At 41.6% G+C, this 27923-nt stretch overlaps 1 protein-coding gene across 1 annotated transcript; it reads left to right on the forward strand.

Annotated features, from left to right (window-relative positions):
* The first annotated feature begins 363 nt into the window (after window positions 1-363).
* On the forward strand, window positions 364-27618 carry LOC128142044 (sodium-dependent neutral amino acid transporter B(0)AT3-like). The gene is made up of 12 exons (XM_052787641.1): window positions 364-520; window positions 9341-9481; window positions 11075-11212; window positions 14018-14199; window positions 14598-14708; window positions 19908-20020; window positions 20290-20418; window positions 21040-21196; window positions 22749-22953; window positions 24564-24723; window positions 26136-26298; window positions 27406-27618. The coding sequence occupies exons 1-12, from the start codon at window positions 364-366 to the stop codon at window positions 27616-27618; spliced, it is 1869 nt and encodes a 622-aa protein (XP_052643601.1).
* Window positions 27619-27923: the final 305 nt, after the last annotated feature.

Here is a 27923-nt window from a genome sequence, read left to right on the forward strand (position 1 = left end):
GAGTTTGCTGTAAAGATTTCTTTTTAATTATATTCAGTGTCACACTTCTCTGGAAGTACCTAAGAACAGAAGGAGAACAGAAAATAAAACCCTGTTTGATCCCGAGTTACCTATTAACAACATATTCCCACATTCTCCAACTATAGAAGGAGCCGCAAAAGAGTCAAGAGTGGTAACTCTGTCTATATAATAATAATTCCTGGTTTTGTCTTTAAACTGCAATGACACATTCCTTTGCATTACATAAAAAGAAAGCTCCACCTCCCTTTCCAGGATCCTTCAGTCACCCCACATAAAACCTGTAGGAGAGACGGGTTTTGAAGGATCTTCCCATTTATAGGGAGCTAAGGATATTTCCTTAAAATGTCAAAAGATTTATCAGTGCCACCTGAAATCCCTAAGGAAGATGGCAGACCCAAGTGGGACAATAAGTTCCAGTATATTTTAAGCTGTATCGGATTTGCCGTCGGTCTGGGGAACGTGTGGAGATTTCCATACTTGTGTCAGATACATGGAGGCGGTAAGACTGAAATGGGACTTTGCCAAAATATTAAACTACAATCCTAACGTAACCATACTAACTTATGATGGGCATGGAAGTAATATATTTGCATCACTTCTTTTTTTTTACTGTCTCATTCTCATAAATGTTTTGCACCAGCTAGTTAGATTAGCTTTTTCTATAGAGTATATCTCATCTTAAAATGATGCGTTCGTTTAGGAATTAAGACCAGACTGACGCTAACTCTCAGCAAAACCATTGTAAGTTCTTACATTGCTGCTACAGTCCCGCCGGGAGCAGGAGACTGAACCTGCAGGTCGTTACCTTAAGGAAAAGCGAGAAGTCCTGGGGAGACCCGAGAGAACCGGCTCCCAGACAAATGGTTGCTGCGCTTTCCTTTGGGAAGGTGAGCGAGTCGTTCCCCTCCCTTCTCTGATGCTCGTAGGAGCTGCCTCATCGTCTGGCACTGCCCCTGCGCAAAACTAAATCGCACTTTTTGATGTCTGTGAGGCTGTTTAAAATGCTCAGCTGATAGAACACCAACCAGGAGCCTGCCAGGCGGTGCGAAGAGCTGCCCAAGCCTGTCCCTGGGCACCAGTCCCACAAAGAATTGCCTTAGAAGCAGCCGATTTAGTAAATATAGATGGATCAGGAAAGAGTACTTGATAACTCACCGTTCACAGTAGCTTTTGAGATCTGCCATGGTAAGCTGTCTAAAGCAGAGTCAGATAGCAAATTGTTTCAGCCCAGAATTATTCATTATCTTTCCATTAATGGGAGAAACAGAAAATTCAAACCTGGAGAAACTGTCAAATGACAGAAAAAATATTAAATCCAAGCTTGTTCTACCAAGGTATCTGTATTATTTGATGAACTACATATATTTGAATCAACCAAAGAACCAAGAATGGATGCTGCCTTTAATGGAAGGAGGTGTTTCAGAAAGAAGTAGCCACTTAGGGACTCTGGTAAGTAGCTGAATGAATGAGATATAGCAGGTGGTATGAACAAAAAGAATCTCGGCATATATAAGCAGAGCACTAGGAAGTAGGTGTAGATATTGCTACCGACACTAAGACAACTTCTGAACTTCTGACATCTTCTGAAAGTCCAAATTTCAAAGTCAACTTGAAAAATTAGCCAAAATGCAGAAAAGCACCAACAATTATTTAAGGTCTGGAAAACTTATGGGACAAGGAATGACTTAAGAATCCAATCTATTCAGCTCATGAAATTGAAAATGAAAGAGTACATTTATCGTAGTCTATAAAGAAGCAAATGGAAACTATTTTGGTGGCAAGGAGCTCTTTAACATTGAACATGTAACAGCTGGAAGCTACGATTACACAAATCAAATAAGAAAAGAGAAGAAGCAGTAGGTTAGATTCCTCCCAGGAGACTTAACATTTTCCATTATTTATTTACAAGATGTGAAACCCTGTGAAACTCTCTCAGAGGAGTGCCGTAACTGGGTGGTTAGAAAGCCATAGGTGTGAGCACGCTGTGTCTCTGCGTTTGCCCATGGAAAAAGCCTGTCGCTTCAGTTAATGATACCTGCGTTAATGAGATATGATAAACACCTTTAGAGAGACATCCCCATAGCAGATATGGCATGGAGCCTGCAAGGAAGATGTTCTTCTGGCGTAGGAGCTGTAGGTCGGAAAAATACCCTACAGCATCTCAGGCGGCCTTTCTATCTTAGAGCAAGGGAACAAGCATTCAGTATTAACAAACAACATAATAAAACTAACATAAAGTGATATTTTTGTAATATAATGAACAATTAACACAAAGCGCTCAGTGGAAGATTTGAAACTCACAGACGGGACCATAGCAAGATGCAGCTCCTCCGCACATCTCATTACACAGAGCTGCTTCTGGGGCCACCAGCTGCATGAGGCTGCATGAACTTTGTGCTTCAAGGCTTCATGCAAATCTCTATTATGGATTAAGATGAAATATTGTTCTGCTGACTGTAAAAACGCTCTCACACCTTCCCGTGAAGCACCAAGGGTTGCTTCTCTGTGCTGGAGGCGGGGGACTAGCTGTGGTTGGCTGTTTTTCAATCTCTTCAGATCCCAGCCTCACTTCAAAAGATCAGCAACACTCACCTCCTATTGAGGTTTGATCTCTCCCTTCCATCCTTCCCTCCGGGATGTCCTGCATCCCTGCCCTACAGACCTCTACCACCCCAGGAGAAGCAAGGAGACCCACGGTGACCTGTTTTACTCCGAAAGTCTATTTGCTTGTGTATCCAGCTTCTGAGCACTGATATATCCCACAGGAGCTGCTAGGGACAAAAAAGACAGGGTTTAGAGCAGGTTTAATGATAATAAAAATAGGAAAATGCTGCAGGGACAAAGGTCGAGTCGTTCCTTTGCTCCACGAGTAGCAATCTTGCCAGTGAAAAAATCAGTTTAAAATAGCTAGCAGACTCAGTAATGGCATGTAGCTACTTTGCTTCACTACGAACAGCATCACAAGACAGGGGTGAATAAAGGTTCAATGTATGGACGTAGGGCCAGTGTTTGGGCGCTGGATTTTAACGAAGGGCTCAGAGAGCTCAACAGCAGGACGGACTCTGTAACAAAGTGCTGTGGGGTTTGTGAATAATTTATCTCAGAAAGCTGGCGTTGGAAGAGTTTGTGTGAGTCATGAAGACCACCAAGGAGACAGAGCTGCTGGGTTTACAGCAGTGTATAATGCAGCTGCTTTTTTCTTCTGCTAATTTAAGGCAGTGATGTGCTTTGGGGTTGCATTTTTGAAAGCAGACAACTCAGATGCAAAAGCCCAATAGCTTTTCAGGGCTGTTGGAGCATAAATCCCGCTTGTGTGCGTCTGAAGAGGTGAAGATGGGAGAGACCAGCAGCATCGTGGTTAACCAGGAGCCCTGAGAGGTGCAGTGGCTCTGTGCCGGCAGCCACAGCCACAAGTGCAGCAAAACCTGGTAGGGATATGGAACAGACGTTCTCAAAGGCTGAATGGCTTCTGGGGTACAGAACACAGTTTCACAGCTGGTTCAGGTGATAGCCAAGTGTTTTAAGAGTTAGGCAATGCACTTTACCTCATTCCTAGATCTTTTAAAAAACAAGAGATAAAAATAAGTGCTTGTATATTTGCCTCATGTCAGCTGTTCTCATCAGACCTCCGGACCTTATTCATCGCACATTAGTGTTACTCAGTAACTGGGATCTAATATAATATCAGTTTTGCTGACATTTATCACCCGTTGTCGTTACTGATTATTTGGATTTATTGCCTGAGTTAAGTTAGTTATTTACTTTTCATGACTAATGGACATGAAGGTTGTTTGCCACAGTAAGTGGAGACAAACGCAAAGGTTCCCAGGCAACTGGGATTGAAAAGAAGTCTCTAAATGGCCCAGTATATAGTTTGTCACTTAAAACCGAGACTCAAACAAGTCATATTGCTATATATGTACACATACAGTCATCTCGGTATACTTAAAAAAATCCCAACCCAGTTCTAGCTGGAACTTACTGCAGCGTTTTACTTTTGATTATAGCTAGCATATACATATGCTTGCCTAATCCATGGGTATTAAAAATGTCCATAGTGCCCGAGCCTACAGGATGATTGAAAAATATCTTTAATATAAAATACAGTTTCTTTCTAGGAAAATAAATACATGTAAACACTAAAGTCCTGCTAAAAAGGGAGAGCTGTTTACTTCTGGGGCAATGATTTACAGACTTTCATAACCTGTGGCCTACCTGACCTTTTGCTAGAATTTGAACTACAACTTGGTACGAAATGCAGTTGCCTGGCTCACTGCGCCCTCAGAAAGAAAATAAAATCTGAGCGGAACAACAGGTATACCTGGAAGATACTGTGAAAAAAAATAAAATATATGTGTTGGGAAGAGCAGAACAGTTCACTCTCTGATAGAAAAATTAATTATGTTACAACAAGTAACAAACTTCGTTTTCTGGATCGTTACCATGTCCTGCTCAAGTCCCTGGTGAAAAACTATGGCATTTGGGGTTGATCCTTTCATAACTTGTTGTACTTGGTTGCCCTTTACAGCTCAGGTTGGTGCTTGCACATGGGTGCTGCTCACTTGCGTCCTTCAGTCATGAGTATTTCACAGGGAAGATCACCAAGGCTATTTTATAAGTCACTCTACAGGTGTTACCCATCTTCGTTTGAAATGGCTATTGCCCTCTTGCTTTTCTGGACACGGCTTTAGCTGCTTCATTGTTGCTCAAGGACATATAGTCATTTACATGGGAAACTCAACCCTGCAAAGTTTCAGTGTCCGTAAGATGTGCAATGGGGCCTGTAAGTCAAAATCAGTGCCACCATAAATATACTGCACAAATACGACATTTATAGTAGCTCACACTTTTCACCTGGATTAAGGCATGTGCATAAGACATAACAAAGATCATGAAGGATTGTTTTCCAGAGAGAGGGGTGAATATGGTTAAGTTGCTGCTTTTTTTCCCTACCTGGTGTCTTGATGTGATTCGTTGCTGTGTTGGCTACTACGCTGCTTAGCTGAACTCCCATGGAGAAAGGGGGACAGGTCTGATAATCCCCTTTCAATAGCTAATAGCTTTTTCTCTGTATCTGAACAAGTAGTTCCCACCTATTGCAATTTCTTGCAGGTAAAACATAAATTATGGCAGGTATCTTGCCATTAAGTTCTCAGTCTTTTGGAAAAATGCACCCATCACCATTTCTCCTATGTACCAACAGAACCGGTGAAGTGGAGCTCTGAATGCTTGTTGCATTGTATCATACTGAGATGGGCTTTCTGAATTTTTCAGACTCTACACGTGTTTCCTTTGGAATTACTATTTTGCCATTTTCCAGGTCATTTCCGTCTTCATTATAAATACTTTTTTCTGTTCCTAAATCTCTGATATTCATGTTCTGGCCTTTCAGATGCTGTCGTGTCTTTAGATCGTCATTTCAAGTTACTTGCGTTAATTCTGCTAGCTGATCTGCAGGTGCAATACTGAGCACATGGATCAGTTCCTCTAAGTTTTTCTCCACCATTTAGGAAGTCTTCATTGGTACCCCAACATCAAGCAAAGCTATTGGGTTTTCACGTCTGCTTCTCACTGAGGCTTATGCATTTCTGCAGGTCTTGGTACGTCTTGATTAGGAGGTCACCTGGCTGATACTTCAAACCGCTTTACATTTCCATAGTCAGACCTGTTGCTCTCTCTTTCTAAGATGTGACAAAACCAATCTGGTGCTTTCACTCTGCTTTGCCGGTTGCCATGATTCAGCTTTAGACCGCGCTCCTTCGTTAGCCTCCTGGTCATTCTGCCCTCCGGTGCATCAGCAACTCTCAACAGGCTGCCTAGTAGTTCGTGCACTTCTCTTCCAGATTGTCATGTGTAGGTGATACAACAAAGATTGTGCCCTTCAAGCGTCATTTTGCAGGCAGAGGGCTGAATATGCTCGAGCAGTTGCTTTTCTGACCTGATTTGCCTGTACATTGCAATCGAGGGGTCAGGTTTTAAAAACCCACAGTGCATCTAGAGTGCACCAGGTATTTTCTTTTCTACTGCCATGACTACAGAGCTATCTCCACTCTAATGGCTCTTCTGAGTTAGCAGTGATACCGATCGTGCTACAGACTGGTGCTCCTTGTCACTTGGGACTCTATCGTTAACGAAACCAACTTACCAATATGTGCAGCATTTGTAATTGTAGATAGCCTCATTTGGAAAAGCTCTTGTAGGCTTTCTGTGCCTTCTCATGTGCACAGGGATTGTTCCTTGGCTTTGTGATATCCTTGTGCAGGATCTCCTTCCAACATAACTTTTAACTCTGGTAGATTTTGGACTGGTTTGGGGTTTTATTCTCCTTGACCTTCTTTTAGTAGTGCATGTACGTACTTGCAGGATGGATGCTTTGTGCATCTTGGGTGTCTTTCTAACAGAAGGAATTGTGTAGACTGAAATTTTCCTAGGTCATGCCTCAGGGATGCAACTAAAGCATGCCCTGGTGATACTTTTGATTTTTATGGGCATTTCTCCAGGCTTTTAAGGTACTTACAAATGCTTGATCACTGTCATTTTCCTTATATGTTTTTTGAGAGGAAAAAAGTTAACTGAAGCTAAACTTTTATTTTTAGAGGTTCCCCCCGGGCTCGCTTCTTACGTATGTCATTTATTTTCCTTTCACTGTGGACCATACAGAGCTAGAATATCTAGATATACATATACCTAGAATATTCAGATATAGAATAATTTCCTTACTGGCACTTTATGATTGTTTCTGCTAAGGTTTCCTTTTCCCATGCCTCGTGGAAGCCAAACCTACTGAGTTTCTGCCATACCTGTTCCACACATCACCTGGGTGCCAATTGGGTTTTGCTGTGCCTGTGTCTGAATGCTCTGTTTTGTGACACATGCTCTGTGTCAGGTACCAGCTTCCTTCTTCATTCTGCTTCTTGGATTTTCTTCTTGCCTTTTTCACAGTTAGATTTTTCATGGCTTTTTTTTTTTAAAAAGTATTTAAAATTTGCCTTATGGCATATCCTCCCCTATCTATTAAACAAAGCCCTTATCTATATAGTGCTAGAGTATCTGATACCTTTCCAGTATTTTTTTTCTTTCGGGGGGGGGGGGGGGATTTTATTGTGGAAAAGAGTAAGCTTCAAGTGCTTGAGCAGACTGTCTATGCTTTTCATGACTATTTCCTTTTTGCCTAAAATACTGTAAAGCAAAGGAATGAATAACTGAACACAGTTTTACACTACAAGCCATTTATTTGAATTAGTTCCAAGAAAGATTAGCTCCATTAACTATTTCTTCTTAGCCCAATATTCTGCCATATTTCCATATTTGCAGATAGCATACTTTTTATACAGTTCTCATGGAAAACCAGTATTTTCTTTCCACGTGCGACATTATGTTTTGCCATGCTATAAATATCATTGGAGATAACGTACAAGCCAGCACAAAGCAAACAGGCTTTTATCAGCAGAATATCTAAACATGCTCTGCTATCGATGGTTCAACTAGCAAACAGAAAATGGGAGAGAGATAACAGAGGGCAGTTTGCACTAATTATTACACAGTTATTTCCAGGGAGATATGATACGGGAGACAGGTTGGTCCCTTATAGAGCACTCTGCTAGCAAGGGCTCAGCATCGCGTGGCTTGCAGAGAAACAGCTCGGGCGAACGAGCCCAGTGCTCCGCGCTGCCGTGCTCCAGTCACCCGCGCGAATATTTTGCTTTTCCCAGGAGACAGCCCAAGGCATGGGGCTCGCAGGAGGGCTGGGTGGGCGTCCCCAGGTGTGCTGCGGAGGGGGATTTCCATATCGCAGCAGGTTTGAAGGAGAGCGCAGGACTGAGCGTGGCGAGAGGTTTCTGAGTTCTTGCGGAACGGACCTGCGAATTCCTTAGTATTTACATGGGAGCTTTGGTAGGTAGCTCCAGGTGAGAATTCATCAGGTGGTAAAAAACTTAAAAATAAACAAACTGTTGTGGTCCTTAAGTCTCTCTGTAAATCTCTCTCTTTGGGGGAGGGGAGGAGGTTTATAACAGCCACTTTAGAGCATCCTCCAAGCAAGGCGACTACTGAGCAGGGGTACTGAGGATCCATAATGAGGATTTAACATAATGGGAATTAACTGTGAGACTCCTCTTTCAAATCTGCTTCTTAGCGGTTAAAAACATCGTAAGAAATCAGATCATAAGGAGAGACATTCATTTCCACCTTTGGCAAATTAAGAACAGTCCTTCATTGAGAAGAGCTTTGCTGATTTTTGTTCCTATGTACTACTTGATAAAGGGCTAAACCATTAAACAACACACCTTCTCTGGGTGTTGTATGTAGCTATTGCAGCAGCTAGCAATAGGTAGCAAAGTTATTGCAACACCTAGCCCAAGTGATTCGATTCATCTGCCCAGCCTTTCTGAATAATTGGTGATTGCAAAACACAGGAGCCAGTCCAGGAAGAGACCAGAAATCCTTGCGCATTCCCCCACCTCCCTCTCCGGGCCGAAGACGCAGCAGAGAGCCGATGGAGGTGATGGTAAAGCTGCTCTCCCTGCCAGCCTGGAGGGAGGGGAGAAGGTTTCCAGGGCTGGAAGAGCTGGGCAGACTCAGCTATGAGATTTGGAGGCAAAGTTGAAATGGTATAACAAGGCACAGGTCTCTTGACAAAGCGGTGAGGAGCACAGTCGGTATGAGTTGGTAGGAGGATTGGGAGTGGGCTGAGGCAGCTGCTGTGAGAAAAAACAGGGAAGATGTAGAAGATGACACAAAGTGGGAGGAAATAGGGTTTCGTTGCTCCCACGTCTCACGGAACAACTTGTCTTGCTTTCAGTTTTTCATTAGCCAGAGGCTCTGTGCTTTGAGCAGAACTTTATGCAGTAAAGTAACCCGGTCTCTTGGGGGTCTCCAGTGCAAAATCCTGCTTTACCAGGGGAAGATGGAGGAGCACGCGCCTGAGAACTTTAGGGACGGAAACGAAATGATACACTGAATGGGAAAGAGACAGTATAAGGGAGAGGCAAACCCCTGTGCTTTATGAGCAGGGGGAGAAAAGAAGATGCTTAAAAGAAAGGGAAATGGAGGAAATAGCGAAGCTGTTTATAATGGGCTGTAGCAGTGCCTGAGGGGAAGTGTCCTGCAGCACTAAACATCCCGGTCCTTCCTCCTACATCTTCACCAACAAAATTACCACTAACAGACGTTACTTGGCAGGTATCCCTAGCAATGCTCCCTCTCTCAACACACCCCACAAGGACTTTGTTAGGGTCATAAAGCAGACAAATTACAAACCAGTAATTTCAGTGAGATGCAGATAATCATGTGGCTCAATTGCGCTTAACTGTGTTTTCAGGGGCTTTCCTGATCCCATACTTCATCGCTCTTCTCTTCGAAGGAATCCCACTGTTGCATCTCGAACTGGCCCTAGGACAGTGCCTGAGGAAAGGCAGCATCGGTGTCTGGAACACCATCTCGCCTTACCTTGGAGGAGTCGGTATGTCTCTCGGGGTCCCAGCTCAAGAAACTGCAGCTGTGCTCCCACCCAGCACTATCTTCCTACAGACCTGTGCCTAACGCTTGCTAAGATGTAAGAAGAAATGCTTGTCAGGATATAAAAAGAAAATTTTTATGATGAGGGTGGTGAAACACTGGCACAGGTTGCCCAGCGAGGTGGTAGATGCCCCATCCCTGGAAACATTCAAGGTCAGGTTGGACGGGGCTCCGAGCAACCTGATCTACTTGAAGAGGGGCTCATTGCAGGGGGCTTGGACTAGATGACTTTTAAAGGTCCCTTCCAACCCAAACCATTCCATGATTCTGTATTTCTATATTGCTCCCATCAGGTGTTACTCTAGGGACACAGGAGCCTTAAATGCAAACCTCATAACCTTTGCTGTGGGAATAGTCACGAGCTCTGCTAGCCAACACTGCCCCGTTCCCACCATATCTTGGTGCTTACACAAGAGCTGCCTGCCCACAGGGCTTCTCGCTCCTCCCTCACAGCCTCACCAGGAGCCAGTCTTCTCTGTCCAGGGATAGCTGGACCGGCGGGGGGACAGAAAATCAGGAACGGGATCCTGGCACTTCCTAAGGAGCCTAACGCACCTGGGAAAGTTCCCCTCCATGAGAGAGGGGCACGGTGGGGCTACTAAAGGGACATTAACAACATGGCTGGGCACAAGGACAATCCACAGAGCAGTCTGTATAAGACCGGTTTGCAGTCCTGCGCCAGCAATTTTTTTCTATTTATTTAATTTAATATAGACTGAAAAAAAATGTATCTCGTGTCCCGCGTGCATTGTTAGGCTGCAAAAAGTGAACGGGAGCAGCCACTGTTAGAGGGCTGAACCATCGGCTTCTACGAGTTTTGAGATGGCATCCTCCTGCCTGCCAGGGCAAGGAGAAACCCTCGGATGCTCCAGCCAGGACTGCTGGATGATGCCCTGCTTTAAGCAGGCGCCTGAAAATGGGATTGGCAGCAAGAGCTGTGACTGCAGGCAGGTGTGGGAGAAGGGCTGGGTAAGAGGAGTTATCTAAGGGCCAGAGGGCAACCAGGAAGAAATGCCAAGCAGCAGGGTGGTGCCGCCAGCTAAACTCATCTCCTACAATTAGGCATATCCATCCTCCCTTTGCAAAAATGCAAGCAAGCAGAAGCCATGGTGTTGCTATTCTTCCTTCCTTGTTGTAGGAGTAAAACAGTTACCGGTGTTTGTTACATGCTTATGTGCATGATTTGGGACAAAAAAGTGCTCCTCATGCAGCTGTAGCATGCTGTGAAACATCAGTCTCTTTTGGTCTCTGCTATTAAAGTTGTTCGGTGTTGCAGAAAACAATGTATTATATACTAGAGCAAAAATTTCAACCCTAATCTTTGTTGTCAGCCTTCTTGGAGCAGGGCCGGTGAGCTGGGGGACTGTGGACCAGTGTTTGGCTACTGAGGACACAAATGCCCATCTTTCATGTGAAAATCTCTGAGGCAAAACAGAAAATCTTGAAAAATTAGGAAATGTGAGCTTCTAAGAGCAAGTGCTGTGACTGGTAATTTTTTCAAAAGCTTTTCTAAGCTGAGATCTTGTGCTTTCTGCAGGGATTGGTTCGTGGATGGTGTCAGTTCTGGTGAGCTTATACTACAACACTGTTTTAACCTGGGTGATGTGGTATTTCATAAATTCCTTCCAAGAACCTCTTCCTTGGAGTGTTTGCCCTCTAAATGAAAACAGAACAGGTAACTACCACTTAGAGCATCACTGCTAGCAAAAGGAGGATCAAAAATGTCAGAGTCTCGGGGCTTGCAAGGGGAAAAGGGAAGTTTTGTTTATTTTTTGTGCTTGTGCTATGATACAAATACCAGTCTGAAAGAGCGTCCTCTGCTTTCTGACTATGGAGAAATAGCCATTTATCAAGACACACGTGCCTGTTATCATAAACTACATATCAAGACACATATGAGATTGTTAGCATAATTAAGAACCCAATTTATGACTACATCTTTTGGTAACTGCTTTAAATGAGACTCGAGTTTTCATTGGGTGGTGATGCATTGGTTATGACTCATAACATTTCAGCTCATTTGCCATGATGTGCTGAGAAAGATCAGCTGAGTTGCCAGAGCAGGAAACACAACCCTACCGGAGAACTTTAGTTTCTGCCTGTAGATTGCCAAGACTACTTTTACACATCCAACAAGACAGCTTCCTAGAGCAGCTAGCCAAGAAACCCCTGAGAAGAGAAGCCACACTTGATTTGGCCCCGAGTTGTGCAAAAGACCTGGTTTGTTTTCCTGTCAAAAAGCTATGAGAGTGATGATAGCCTTCTCAAATTCATCATCCTTGCAGGCACAACAAAAGCCAGAAAGTCCATGACCCCTTTTGCTTGATTTCTAAAAGGGAAACAAAATAACAGTGTTTAAAAAAAAAGAAAAAGGAGCAACTAAATAAGCAAAACAGTTTTGAGGTAGCAGAGAACTACTTAAAGAGGGAACCTTTGAGGCTCAGACCAAATTCACCTTACCCAGTTCAAAACCTTTAGTGAGACCAAAGACAGTGTACCTAAGCAGGATAAGGAAGACTGCTCTCAGTTCTTTAAAATTATTTTTCAGCTTTCTTTTTTTGTTCAGAACATGAGAGATGACAAGTTCCAGGGCAGAGCAAGAAACGTAATCTGAGTAAGAGGCTAAGAAAAAAGACAAAAGAACAAAACATAGCAGAAGTCAACTTTCTTTTGGAGACCTTAGGACTACTCTGGAGTAGGAAGACAATTAGACATCCCCCATCTTTGTTACAGAAGTAGAGAAAATTATTTGGGCCTTAAGAAATAGGATTCTTTCATTTCTCAGGATACAGGTGGTCTGACTAGTGAGCTAAACAAATGTTTTCCAAACCTGCTTTGGAGATCAGCTTTTTAATCAACTGGTTTGGTATACAGAAAAACTGCATTTTTAGTTAAGAATCTTTTAGAAAATATTGAAGAAGTCCTTTAAGGACAGATTTTTCAATACCAGTGCCAAGATGGGAAGAACCTGCACTTCTCCATCACGATTGCAATGCTCTCTCCGGGGAGCTGCTTCCTAAGCGAGCCAAGTAGCAGCTGTTCCCATCCACCAGGCTTAGCTGAACGTAGACTAAAATGGCATTATTTCAGGCTCACGTACTTAAGCTGGGGCTAAAGGGACAAGAGCAGCAAAGCTTTTCACTACATAGCTTGTTACTCATACACCGTGCTACAACCCACAGACTTTCATTCAACAGCCAGAGACTGTGTATTCAGAGGTAACTGGGATTGCACTGGTCAGTGTATGTCCGGGTGCATGTCCGATTCTTTTAATTCAGAGCTGAGGAAAGGACACCAGCAAGTCTGAGTACACGAGTGTCCTCACGCACTGAAAGAGGATCACCAGCTTCAGGTGTAATGACATTTCAGTGGCAACCACACTTGCAAGTGTAAATTTGTCACTGGAAAGCCACTTGGCTAAATCAGTGCCTCACATACCTGCAAGTTACTTGATTTTCCACCTTGCAATCTCACCAGAGCAAGTTTTGTTTGAAAAATTTTGTAAAGCCACAATGACCACAATTGTGATTACTCCTCTCCATCAGCCTTTTGTCAGCTAGGCCAGCTTTCCCAGAATCAGGCTTGAGAGCGGCAACCTGCCCAGCGTGAGCTGCTCTGCTCACTGCACTAGGTCATCCAAGCAGGAGCCAAAAGCTAAAGGGACTTGAAATTGGGGAAGGAGGGGGGGGGGGGGGGGGAAGTTATGCTAAACTTGAGTGGGATTGTGTGCAAAACAGCAGCTTCAGCAGGAGACACTGCAAGAAAATTAGCGTGCTCTCCTAGGCAGAGGAAGAGACATTCAGGTCTCACCAGGCAGGGAAAGAAGAGCGAGCTCTCCCAGTCCTGGTGTGTGCTGGACCTCGTGGTTACAGGGATTGCTATCAGTGCCGCCTCTGTCGGCTCCGTGCTGTGTAACCCCAGCTCCTGGAAATGCACAGGACTGCCTCGTGCTCTCGGGACACACCTGATTCTGGCTAGGAGCAAAGGCAGGAGGTGCAGCACCCAGGGAACTCAGGTTTCCAGCTAAAGACAGCAGGTCAGCGGGTTTCCTGAAGATCTGAAGGCTTAGATGTATCCTCAGGTGCCTAACCTTGTTAAGGCTCCACCAGCTTGTAGCCATATAGCTAAAAAACTTCGTAGTCCCCACCGCAATTACAGTTTAGATTTTACCTTGCACTGAGTATGACACCTTTTCTATTTAGAAAGTTATCACCTGTAGAAATGCTGGTGATGTTCTGGTGAAGGTCTCACGTAAGTCTCGCAGTCTCAGCCTGTCGTGACAGAGTTTGTCTTGCTGCACATTACAGACAGTGCAGAAAGGCCAGTTCAGTCCACCTCTGTATTTCATTTGGCAACCCACAACAAGACTATGCTGCCACTCTCCGTTATTATAAAGTATTGCTTCCTAACCCTACAGTGAGTGGGGAAAAATATTACCAATTTTAAAATTTATTCTTATGCTTGCCACATTTTTTTCCAGGGCTCAACGAAGAATGTTACAAAAGTACCGCAGTAAATTATTTTTGGTACAGGAAAACTTTGAACATAACACCTGATGTCACTGAGACTGGCACGTTACAGTGGTGGCTCATTTTGTGCTTAGCGACTTGCTGGGCAATTGTATACCTCTGCACCATCCGAGGAATTGAAACCACAGGAAAGGTATGGAAAGGATACAGAAGTGCATTATCCCACACTTTGGGTCTTGCTCTCCAGATACTGAGTTTCCCCACCAAGGAAAGCCTTCCCCGTTTACCTCACTAGCACCGTTTCAGTGTGCTCCTTGTCCAAGGAAGTGATAACAGCGGTACAGGTGGCTCAAAATGACACTTCTTTCCCATTGCAAATGCTTCTGCCCTACCAGTCTCCCCTCAAGCAGTTTTAAGAGCAATTTTGTTACAAATATGTTCAGCAAAAGTACATTCTGCTTCTTTTAAAGATGACAATGTTCATCTGTAGCTGTCTTACCCTATATTATTAGGATTGTCTCTTGTAATAACTTAAACAGGATTTTTCAATGTTAGTAACTATCCGTCTGTCTTCTTACCTTCTCACTTTAGGCAATTTATGTAACAGCAATATTTCCTTACCTGGTCCTAACTATATTCCTTATCCACGGACTCACTCTACCGGGAGCCACTGATGGTCTGGCTTACCTCTTCACCCCTAATGTAAGTATTGCTGCTATAGTCAGAAATGTTATTTTTCCTTTTTCTCCCCCTCAGATCTCATGCTGTATATTCATTTTCCAGCAACTCCTGACCTAGCTCCCTATCCAAGATCTCAGCTAAGCTCTTTTTTCCGAGATGAAGTGATTCAGTATTTTAATATACTTTAGCAAGAAAAGAAGCAGCAAAGTATTTAACAGTTCAGTAATAAGCATATCAGAAAATACTGGAAAATTGAGTACATTATGGGTGCTTCAGTCTTGAATGTGTAAGTGAAACTGATGCACTTCGTGAGTAGAATCACCTTTCTTTTACACATGATAAAGATGGGATTTCCCTGCCAATGCTACAGAATTTACACAACTTTAACCTTTTAAGAATTTGCAAGGAAAATGACTGAGGAATTATACTGCAAAGTGATTTTTTTTTTTTAAGGTTGAAAGACATTTTCTCCTACCCGTTTCTCCATAGCTGAAGTTTTTCACCCCCTGTAGCTGTCCCTAAAAGACAGAACTGCTGGAGAATACCCCTCTCCCATTTTTTCTCATCTTCTCAAAGGGACAGGAGTCCCAGATCCCTTCATATGCAGGCCATTTCAGAAGGACCTCTTTACACTGTTCTTAGCTGCCTTCCCAAATGCAAAGTGAAATTGTCCTACCAAGTGGTTGCTATTAATTGTAGGCTCCTCACAGCTCTGCCTTCATGCTAAAAAGCTCCACAAAGCGGTGAGTGTAGAGGAGGAAAAGCAGCACGCACTGATGGATGGTCTCGGAGCATGCTCTGCCTCCACAGCAACAGCAGTGCTTCCCACCACAGGAGCACTGGGTATTTCCCTTTCCCGTCCTACAACCGGCATACAGGCATTAAGGAAAATGTAAGCCAAGAAGCCCGGAGATACGTTACGTGCCAGCCTGGAAAGGGACACCAGCAAGAGAAAGCTCAGATGAGACACCTCTTCTATCCCTCCCCCTGCAAGCCCAGTGGTACGGGCACCCATCTGAACACTGTCAGAGCTCAAAAAGGACAACCTTGGTCTTTACAGGAGATCAGGACATGCACTTGCATTTTTCTAGGGCCCAGACAGGACAATAAATGCTTGGTGCAATGCCTTAATGCTTTCTTCAAAAGCAGACTAGACAACACAACCAGAACAGGGTTTGGCCTGTTGTCATTTGGTCTCTGCCCAGCTGTCAGGTTTCTCTGGAGAGCTCAGGCATCTTTGGGACTTACAAAGGCTGCATAGCGAACTTAATGCAAAAACTAGATTTGTGTGTATCCACAAAGCCCGGAGGTATTGCAGTGCTGAGGGGGAGAGGATCACCAGAAAAGAAGAGCTGGACTGTTTTGTAGACCAGCGCCAGAAGTCAGAATGAAAATCCAGCTGCAATCAACCTGCAGTTAATGATTAGTTGGTTTGAGGAAGCAGATCCCGGGGACGTCCTTGAAGAGTCATCTGAAGATGGTTTTGGTGATGAAACTTTTCTACAAACATGGAAAAGCTGATGTAACAGCCTGGTAAGTGATATCTGCTATGGGTGTTGCTATTGCATAGAAGTCACAGTGTAAGACAGAGAGATGGCTTTGTTAAACTAACACACCAACTGCTATGGAGGATTTTGGCACTTCAAGGACTTGAAAAAGACAGTAAGCATACAACTGCAACAACATTTCCTTTCTCTCTTCTTCCCCTTAGCCCACAGCTGCAGTACCATTATTGCCTTTTCTGTTAGCCTGTTTAATGAGAAACTATTCCCACCACTGCCATCAATAAATACATGCGTTTTTCTTGGTACACTTCTCCACGGGGGACATCCCAAAGTGAGTTGTACAAGGGGGTTCTTGGTTTGTGGGCTTTTTTTGGCAAAGATTTACCTGGCCCACCCAAACCACATTAGCTTACAAAACTGTAAAGCATATTTCTTAAGTGTGTGCTGTTTTCTTCTTTTCCTGTCTTTTTGCAGGCAGCTTGTAAAGTTTTAGCAAAACAAAGTAAGAGTTAGCTCACCTACTGCCTGTTTCACCTTGCTTTAAAAAAAGAAAATTTTAAATAATAAATAAATAAATAAATAAATAAATCAACCTTCCTGATGTTCTCCACTTATTGGAGGCAATCTTTTCCAACTTTTTTCCAACTTTGCAGTGCAGCAGAAATTGTAATTTCTCTGTAACAGCTGCCACATCCACTCTCTGGTAACTGTTACACCTCACTGTTGTTTTTGAAAATCTGTGAAAGAAATACCTAGTGCTAAAAGTCACATCTTACCCAGTTTCAACATCATAATCACCCAACTGAATTTATTTTTTCAAACCACCATTGTTTAAGTTTATTCACTTTCCAAGTTTGTATTTTCGTTCTTATTAATAAATATCACAAATAATAACTGCATGCATATGGATTTTAAAAGTGGCAGGCTGTGGTCTTATTTTCATGCAGAAATACATAGTCGGCTTTTTGCCATCTGACACACGTTCACACCTTAAATTCTACAACAAATAATGAATACTTCTTTTCATTGACTTTCAGACATGGAGAAGTCTGACTATGTACTCACCCTCTCTAAATCCTTGGCTACCTGGAAAGTGAAGCTGCCAAGAAAACAAAAAAGATACTGAAGTTTTGCTCACAGGCACTTGAGGGGAAAGCAGAAGCTGTGCAAAGATGAAACAACACAGGAGCTGGAACAGAGACTTTTGGAAAGGTTCTTGGGAAAAAAAAAATAACCAGAGGCAGCAGAAAAGGGATCCCACCAAGCATCAGCAATGGTATCTACATCATTCAGCTTCTGTGGACATATGTGTCGGCTCAGGGAGCACAAATGCCTCCTTCTCCAGTCTCTTTCACATCTGAAAGAGCTTCAGAGACTGTAAATATTTGGAGGTTCTCTGGCAACAAACAATTTCAGGAACTTGGTTGGGCAACTGACGCCTGCACTCAGAGCTCTGGAGTTATTTAATGAGCAGTGAGAATAGCCAAGAAAAAGGTAGCACAGGCACCAGGTCCTCTATCACAGAGGCAATTTGTAATTTTTTCCTCTATTTTGCAGTTTAGTTTTACACCTGATGTATTACTGTGAACGGACACTTAAAACTGCTTTCAAGGTACCTGGTCTGTCCACATTGTTTCTGGTATTAAGGAGAACAAAAGCATTACCTTAATGAACTGCTGTCTTTAAGTGCAATATTACTTGTTAGCCACTTGCTTATGAGAAAAGCAACAGCTGTTTTTACACCAAAATTACACATCACAGGGATCCCAGTATTTTTTAATTCTGTTTTAAGAAAGTTTCTGTCTGTGTTTCATGTGTTCAAGTATTCAAAAATCCTACCACCCAGGGGGAAGCAATTATGCTTCCTTTCCTCATTACTCCCGTGTTCATTCATTAACATTCTGGCTGTGTATCTTCATCCACACGTTTCTAGCTCCAGCACATTTTTTCTTCTGAAGACACTCTTATGAAATCTGTATGCCATATTACTGAAAAATATAAAATAACATTTAGATTAATAATGTGCTTAAAACCAGATAATGACATTGCCACAGCACGCTTGCCTGTCTGCTGTTTCTTCAAGTTTGGACGTTGATGAGCGTCTTTTAGAGTCAATAAATGCATTGCATCTAGCACCAAACTAAACTATCTCCAGACTCATTTGCCAAAGTCCCCAGTCAGAAAGCCAGACTTGTAACAGTTGTATCTATCAGCACTTAATCACAATGTGAAGGCCATGTGGCAATGCGAATGCCGAGTTTCTGCACTGCAATTGCATCTAGTCCTGCACCTCCACAAGGTCCTACCAGTGAGCACTCTGGCATTGAAGGGTTTGGTTATGATCTTTCAAAATAAACCTCTAGAAAGGTTTGCCTAAGCTGAAGCCTTTCGGCCAGTAATAGTTACACATATCTGCTGGCTGTGTTATGTTGTACAAAACGTAATACCAGTTCTGCCGTGGTCAAAGCACTGGCATACTTGTGGAGAAAGCATCTGCAGTAATGGCATTCACTGCATCCATCCACACCGAGGTCAACCCATTATTCTCGCTCTTCCAAGCTCACGCCAGCTTCAGAGAAACCCAAAGTGCTATTAAGGGTCTTCTGGTGTACTTACCTCTCATTCCTACCAAAGCTCCTAGTAGGATCATTCCTACAAATCTTCCTAGTCACGCACTAGGATGAATAGCACAGGCACATAGACACGACACAGAAAACACACAATTCACCCTGCATGACTAGGATACAGATTTGACTCAGACGGATGTAAACCAAAGTGAAATACTCTACAGCCCCAGTACTACTTTTGGGCCACCTGGTTTTTAAAACGCTCATTCTTAACTAATACTGGTTTCTATTTCCCCTGCTTGATAACGGATAGGAAAGTAATTCACGTAGTAGGGTATGAATATAACATGCCACTTCATAGTTTCTGCAGGAAACTAATATTCATTGAGCACATTTACATTTTGCACATTACTTATGTTTTATCTTTTTCTTTTAGACTGATTTTAATGGTAAGATTCCTTCTTAGCACAGCTATTTAAAATTGCGTATTATTCTCTGTAATCCAACAGTCATTGACTCTTTAATTTAGCTTCCTCTATCATGTTGCCCTTACATCAAAATTCAAATTTCACTCTGTCAGTTTCTCCTTTTTTCTTATTTTTCCTATGTTGCCGTTTTATCTTTTGTGGCTGTTTTCACAGTACTTTGAATCTAAGATGCTCTTTTTAATGAAGAGCCTCCTCTTGTCTGCTTGGGCTTTTAGTCTTTTTTTTAAGCAAATTTGGAAAGCTATGGAATCACTTTGTCTTAAAACAATGAAGGTTTAGTATTTGTTTATACAGTTTTAGGAAGATAATATTCTTAAACTGGAAGTTACCCAGTATGTGGATTAACAAAAAGAAATAAACTGAGGAAAAATGTGTGTGCCTAATGCCTACCATTTAGAAACACATTTTTATTGTCACACAGAAGAGGTGTACAATGAAGCAGATTCTATAATTACTACATATATTTAAATAGACCAAATTATGTCTTCAGAAACACCTGCTTTACTGACACGTTTTGTACTAATTTCCATTTTCAGTGTATTTACATGGCAGCACGACTCTCAATTTCAGAAGTGAAATAAGAGATGAGCTATGAGAACCAAGAGAGAGAAAGAAATTTTAATTTCAGCCTAATACATGCATTTATTCCAATTATTTCAGCTGAACGCTTTGAAAAATCCCCGTGTATGGCTTGATGCAGCTACCCAGATTTTCTTCTCTCTCTCTTTGGCTTTTGGAGGGCTTATTGCATTCTCAAGCTACAATCCACCAAAGTAAGTAGAACTACAACCTTTATAAATTGGCTAACTTCTTGCTGCATTTTGTGCAATTTTCTAAAGCTTTCAAATTTTAATTGGATCTTAATTTTTCTAAAGGATCTTAACAGCTGCTGTCTTTCTAAAAGGCCAAATAGATTTTCTAACAGGAAGGGGAAAAAAAAAAAATCTAAAAAAAATAAAATGTTTGCAGAAATACCCGAGAGAATGACAGATAAAACATTGCCTTTTTTTAGTCACTTCACTTGTCTGAACACTATTTCTAGAAATGACTGTGAAAAGGATGCTGTGACAGTGGCAATTGTGAACAGCGTGACATCCCTCTACGCTTCCATTCCAGTCTTTTCTGTTTTGGGGTTTAAAGCAATGACAGGCTACTGGGACTGCTTGGACAGGTGAGAAACTTGCATTTCCAGTGTTATACTGTGGTTTCAACGCCTCAATAGAAACTGTGTTACTTGACAAACATGCATTTAGAATATTTATTTTCACTAAAAAGGAAAAGCATCTGTATGGAGAAGTCTAATATAAAAATGGAAAGTATTATGGCACTGAGGCAAGAATGACCAGAGGTAGTGTTTGTAAGAAGCAAGACAAATTATAAAACAACTCATTGCAAGTAGTGCATCAAGGGTCACATCTCAGTCTCAGACTAGCATTAGAAGTAGTTAAAAACCCGACACTTTTCCCTATTCCACTAGATTCACTAAGTTATTCAACACAAGTGGTGGAAATGGTCTGGAGAGCTGATAAAATAAAAATAGAAATGTTTTAGAGACTGCATCTGCGTAAAGTACTCAAAGTTTGTATCTGAAAGAGAAGACATTAAATAGTCTGAATATTTTCTCCCAACTATTTTATATATAAAGTTCTTATTTAACATTTTCCTTTATATTGTAAATAACCGCACAGAAAGTAAACACAACTTTCTGTTAACATCTGAATACATGGCATAGCATTTCCAGCCACATCATCTGCAAACATTTAAACTAATGGTATGTTGGCTTCTCTGGCAGGAACATTATCAATGTCATCAATGAATTTGATCTTCCGGAAGAAAGCATCATGCGACAGAACTATACAGCCTGGATTAGTTACCTAAATTCATCACATCCAGAAAAAATTGCTGGACTCAAACTGAAAAGCTGTGACCTTCAAGAATTTCTTGATCAGGTACCATAATTGCTTTCAACAAAGTAACCCTTAAACAAAATATGTAGAAGGACTGGTATCTTCCTTTTTCTTATACGTACTTGTACATTACTCTACTCGTAATGAATATATTATACATAATGATGAAACAAAATGATTTCTCAAAATTTGAAATAACACTGCTGTAGGACAGTTTCAACTCAAAGCTGTCTGGTACGGCATGCAAAATTACACATTATTATCACAAAACCTATCTTCAAACGGGTTCCTACCTGGAGCCTACCATGGACACTAGATTCAGTCCTACTTTGGTTTACAGGAATAAACACAACAGAGGAAACACATCTAGCTGAAAGATTATAGAAAAAGGATGCTGAATGGGAGTTTCCTAAATCCATATTTAAGAAAGTATAAAAAAATCTATTAAAATGTTCACTGTTTGCTTTCAATCACATGTATGACCACCAGGAAGGTATCTTATCACTGTCTTCTGTTTTCTCTTCCTTTCCCCATCTTTCTATTCCCTTTTGACTTCTGCCTTTTATTTTTCCCCATCTCTGCACAGGATCTCACCAATATTTTAATTTTTTTTTTTTTCCCCAACCTCCCTCCCCCCTGCCAAAATACATCCTCTCCCTTTCTGTCTTTTCCAATCCTCCTAAAGCATTTCCCCTATCACTAAACACAGATGTTTCTTCTCTGTTTACTTCTCCAAACTCATTCCACTTGCTCCAGTACTGTAACTCTCATTTACTACTCACCCATTTGTACTCCCTTGTTACAAGTCCTTACCACCTAATGAAAAAAGAATAGGGCCATGGTTGGAGGAGAGAATGCGAAAGAAAGGAGCTTGAGGAAAAAATAAAATAAAATATTAGGACAAAAGGGTGGACACACCTGTCAGAGACAGAGTGTGCCAGTGCACGATATCCTTAACACGCAACAATGGTAAAATAAGCTATTTTAATCACACGACAGAGAAGTCAAAGGACAACATTCCAGCCCTTACACGACTCAGTTTCTGTTTTGTCTGGCTTCCTCTGATAGCACCCGTTTCTGATTTACAGTTTGACACATTTTACTTCCAAATTAGAGCAACATTAGCATTTTTCAATGCTTAGATTTAACTATCCTTGTCCTTGGGATAGCGAATTCAAAGAAATTTGGCTGAAATTGTGTTTTTCCCTATTAGCCTTTCCTGCCCTGGTAATTATGGGTCTTTTTGTAGTCAACACAGATTTTTTAAAAAACAAATTTGAGATGGTATTGGCAAAACAATTGCTATTTCAATTACAACTCTCAGATCTGCTTTACTCTGGAATCATCTCTCTGTGCAAGCTAAAATTCTGCTCTATCATTGTCTACATATCTCTGATAGTCCATTTACAATTAAAATCCCCACAAACGCTCCCCGCTCTCCGTTTTCTCAACTGCTGGCTGCCACAGACCCCCATAGGCTGACCAGCACCCTTGACTCCAGGGAAGGACAGAAGCCCGTTATAATTCTATATGCATGAGAAATTGTATTTACGCCATTAAAATACGCATTTTTATCTGTTTGTGAATTCTGCAGAGTGTATCGGGAACTGGCTTGGCTTTCATCATTTTCACTCAAGCCATCATTCTCATGCCAGGCTCCCAGGCCTGGGCCATCCTGTTTTTCGTAATGTTGTTCAGCTTGGGCCTTTCTTCTATGTTTGGGAACATCGAAGGAGTCTTCACTCCTCTTTTAGAGCTTCGAATTATACCTAAATCAATACCCAAAGAGCTGTTATCTGGTAAGGTATTTGCTTTGCTTTGTTCAAAGAAGGTGGCTTATTTATAGATGCGCAAACTACCTTAATAAATATTGTAGAGGGATTAAGAATTTGTAATATTAACTTAGCTATCTCACAGTGTTAGTAAGGGGAGTGGATTGTGTTTGCAGAAGATAAGTACATAGATGAAGTAGCAGTTATGGCAGTAGCTGTCAGATGACAGTATTATATTGCCCTTGCCATCTTTTTTTCTTAGCTTGCAAGAGCTGTTTCAGTCTGAGAAAGCTTGTTAAATTGCTATTCCTGGAGCCAAGTTCACTCTGAGCTGTTGTAGACATCAGGAAGAGCCTTGTCTTCACTTAAGCCTTTGGCACCTAAACAAGTCACTTTAATGCAAACAGTGACATCAGCTGGTCTGACATAACCACCTGTGCACAAACATACCACATTGTCACAACTGTAAGATAGGTCATTCACCCCCATTTCATTCACGTTTATGCTGCTACAGATTATTTCACATTTACTGTGAACATGCCAGAGTAGAAAATTACCACTTGGAAACACAGCAATTAGTGCGTGCGATCCTGTTCTTGCACCAAAACCGGAATCTTTTCAACCAGAGACAGTTACTGAACCCAACCTGCTCCTCAAGAACCAGACTCAGTGAGAGTCTGAGAGATCCTACTGTGAAATTGGTCTAGAAAAATTTCTGGCAGTTTGAAGTAATGGATTAATACTTCTGCAATGTGTCCTTTTAAATTTTTATTGGGAATATTGCTGTTGTGCCTTTTTTAGAGTCTTCCTGTGGCATCAAAATTATATCCTTCTCATTTTACAACTTTTTACGTAGAAACAAATTTATTTACAACTTAATGAGGTAAACATATTATTTTGAAATTGATTTTCCAATCGTGAGCTTTTTTTTTTTTAGGAAAAAAAAAAAATCTGGAGCCAATTTTACACAGCATTGAACCAAAGGCCATCTCAGAGTCAGATGCAGTTAGTGACACAGCACAAGGACATATAAATTGATTTGTAGCCCAGGTCTGCATCCAACAACACTTTCCTTCCTTCCCACTTTTTCTCTCAATTACCCCAAATCCATATCTTGGCTAAAGGGGAACTGACTGTACAGAAGTGTGGTGAAACCTAAACCATACACGCTGTGACATAAGGCACATACACATTTGAAGCTCTGGGTTCTTTGAGGAAGTGGGGGGCAGAAATCCAGGGAGCCCTTACAACTTCCCAGGTGCTGGCTACCTGTGCTTTGAGCCTATGACTGCATGGAAATAAGGGCACTTGAAACTCACTACATCAGTCAAAAATTAACACAGGGCAATAGCACAGCACAGCCCAGGTTATCTGCTGGAAGTACTAACAACTGAAGGATGCTCCAAGTCACACCAGTGCATTCCTCCTGCAACAGACTGGTGCCTCTTGGCCAATACACAGGGGAAAACGGAGTTTGGGAAGTGGCATTGGCTCCCCTGAGGAAAAAACAGCTTGTCATAGCTCCATAGAGGGAGAGAGGATAAAAATCACTAGAACAAGAGCAAAAATAATTTAGAACAAAAATATACTCACCAAGTTCGGTTCAGTACTCCAGTAACAAACCTTTTTTTCTTCAGGTATAATATGTCTAATTTCCTTCCTCATTGCTCTGTGTTTTACACTGGGTTCAGGGAGTTACTGGATCGACATTTTTGACAGCTATGCAGGCTCTGTGCCTCTTCTAGTCATCGCTTTCTTTGAAGTGATTGGGGTTGCATATGTCTATAAAATGAAAAGGTACGTTGGAAACAGACGGAATTTTTTTCTTATAAGAGACAAATATATTTTCCTCTCAATCCATGTATGTTACATACAGGTATACAATATTAACTTACTTCTGTAGTACTTACCAGTTCTGTGAATGTAGTTATTCTTTGCTTCAAGTCTCCTATATGTGTAAAACAGGAAGAATAATCTCTGCATAGCACTTATGGAAGGGAGGATCCTAAGTTTAAAGCTAGAAAGTCAACAGCCATTGTAGTTCTTTGGCCAAGAGGAGTTACACCATCTTTCATATATGCTCCTGTTACTGCCCTTTTGTTTTGTATACTCTTGCATTTTTTGTATATCATTATTTTTCCCCTCAAACTTCATAGTAAACAACACAGTAACTCGCCCATGCTAAAAGGCTCAACCTGCATGCTGAGAATCTCCACAGTCACAGACACTGATTAAAAATTTTTTAGATCCACTGTTAAGATCCTTGGAGCATTTCCCATGTTAAGTGGTGATATCCTCCAGGCTACATCATCATAAAAGAATTTCACACATCCCTCTTGCTGCCTGAACAGCTAGCTTCAATATTCCATGACGCAGAAGTGGCAACAAAACCTGGTTTCACATGCTACAACAGACTCTGGATTCCACAGCACCTGTATTTTCTCTGTTGTGCTAGTATACATATACTTTTTCCTCGTTGTTACTATGGGGATACGAGCATAGTCAAATCATTTTTTCCCAGCTCTCAAGAGAACTTCTAGTATCTTCAGTTAGATTAACAGAATTGAAGACAAAGCTTGTGTTTGAACACACACACACACAATCACAATTCCTATTCCAGATTACAAAACACTTTCCAACTTGATAGATACAGGTTATCATGTCACTATCAAACCCAGAAGCATATACCTACTGCCCATTCAATGTACAAAACTGCAAGAGGTATATGTAAAAGATCAGCTCCATGTCCAAACGACTGCCACTACCGACTGCAGAGGAAGCTGGCTCAGGCTGCAATAATTTTGTCCCTGACTTGATTTGACTCATTTGGTGCTGGTTAATTCAGACTTCTTCCTAACAAGCTATGTTTGTTCCCTTGGCAATTTTGTCTTTTTTTAAATGTTTGAATAGTTCTACAGAACTGCTGTAATATTTTCTTCACTCGTTTGTGCTTAGAAACCTTAGACCAGGTGCTCAAGTAATGTAAACTGACAATGTAAACTGACCATTCATCCCTGGTAGGGATCAATTATATCAATTTATTGATATTATTATTTACTTAAATCTATAGTAAGTTATTAAAAAAGGGTATGCAATAGCAAAGATTTAGGGAGCTGTACCATGTGTTTAAAACTTATAGAGAAGTATGAAAAAGTGAAACTGTTACCACTTAGATCTGACATCATCATAAACATGCCTCCTCTTGAAAGGTTCAGTAAAGATGTGAAATGGATGACTGGACGAAAACCCAATCTCTACTGGCAGATCACATGGAGGTTCATTAGCCCTCTGCTCCTGCTAATCGTCTTCGTGGCCTTTGTTACTCTTCAGATACAGAAGCCGGCAAGCTATGCAGCCTGGAACCCTAAATACGTATGTTCCCAAATATTTTCAAAGCTTCTAATAAAAGCAAGACTTGTATATTTTTCTCCCTTACCAGATCCTTTAAAATCACTGTCATCTACTGCTTACCTACATAATGCAGCCTGAAGTGATGCAACGCTCAGAATGAGAAGGCTCTGGTATGCATAGAGGTTACACATATTAAAATGCATTTCTGTTAACAGAGCATCTTCTTGAGGAGTCCTGCATAGTCCATGCTCCACATTTCTTACAGATATGTGTAATGCAGAGAACTGTTGAAGTGAAATGTGTCTCAGACACTCCATACCTACAGGGGGTTCACAGGTGGAACAAATGCATGGGCAGAGCTTTAGAGCTGCACAACAGATGCCAAGGATGAAAACAGTACTCAGTGAGAACTACCAATATCACCGGGGCCTTGATGAATATATGAATGTGTAGTTTTGACAGGCAGGGAGGGAGGGAGGCAGTGGTCCAAGAACAGTGTTGGTTAATTCAGCACCAAAGAGATGTCAATGTTGAGAACAGTTGATCTGGATGTCACTGTCTCATGTCGGTTGCAGTTTCTTGGATTCCTCTCAAATACACCCTGCGTAGGGGTTTGAAGATCGATTCTGGTGTTAAACTGTGTGAGGACTACACGGCAGCAGTGTCTCCTCCAAACGCCATTAAGTATCTGTTATCCCAAAATAAAACTCATAGCCACAGTCTTGCAGAAATTGCATTATCATCATTCCCTCAAAATCTCTCATATAAATCTTTCCTATTTGGCAAAGAGCACGCTCAGTAATTGCTGAAACCAGGTAAGCTTTGAGTACTAACAAGAATAATCAGACCTTAACCAAGCGAGGGTGAAAGTTTGTAACTCTTGGGGCAACGCCTGCATCCCTAGGAATGTGTCACACTTCAGCAATAAATCTTTGAAACTGTAAAACATTTACAGCCATCTTCAGACCCGTGAGAAATGTATACAGGGCCACTGAATGCTATTGCAGTATAAGAGTAAAACTTTAGCTATACTTACTATAACACCATAAGAAAATGGAAATGGAAATCACAGCAAAACGTAAGTGTACCTACCAATTATTTCTTTTGCTTGCTTTTTTATCTCCATAGGAAGGCTTTCCTATGAAAGAGGAGAAAGTTTATCCACCTTGGGTACTGGCCATCTGTGTGCTGTTAGCTGTCCTTCCTTGTGTGTTTGTGCCTCTGGTAGCACTTTTCCATCTGATCAAACGAATGTGCAGAAACAAGGAACCAAGCTTTGTAGCACCAGAAGTGTTTTCATGTCAGGGGTCTAATAGCAACTTTTCTCATCCAAAAGAATAAATACCCATTTATCTGCCTTTAAGTGAAAATAAGACAGCCTTTGTTAAGACACAATTAGCTTCAGCATGGTATCATCCAACCAACCTGTTTATGCAGTTCATATGCTTACAGCCAATCAGTAGGCCTCTATAAACAGTGCTGCTATGTTTCCTTTATTTTCAACCAATTTCACAACAGTTACATTAATCCTGTCCCATCTACATCCTTGTCCTGAATCCTACACACCGACCAAGTACCAGCCCCATTGCTTTAACCCTTTTCACGCATTTACCAACTTCATGTCTCTCTCCAGCCAGACTTTGAAC

This window comes from Harpia harpyja, chromosome 5, assembly GCF_026419915.1.
Source record: "Harpia harpyja isolate bHarHar1 chromosome 5, bHarHar1 primary haplotype, whole genome shotgun sequence".
Classification (NCBI taxonomy): Eukaryota; Metazoa; Chordata; class Aves; order Accipitriformes; family Accipitridae; genus Harpia; species Harpia harpyja.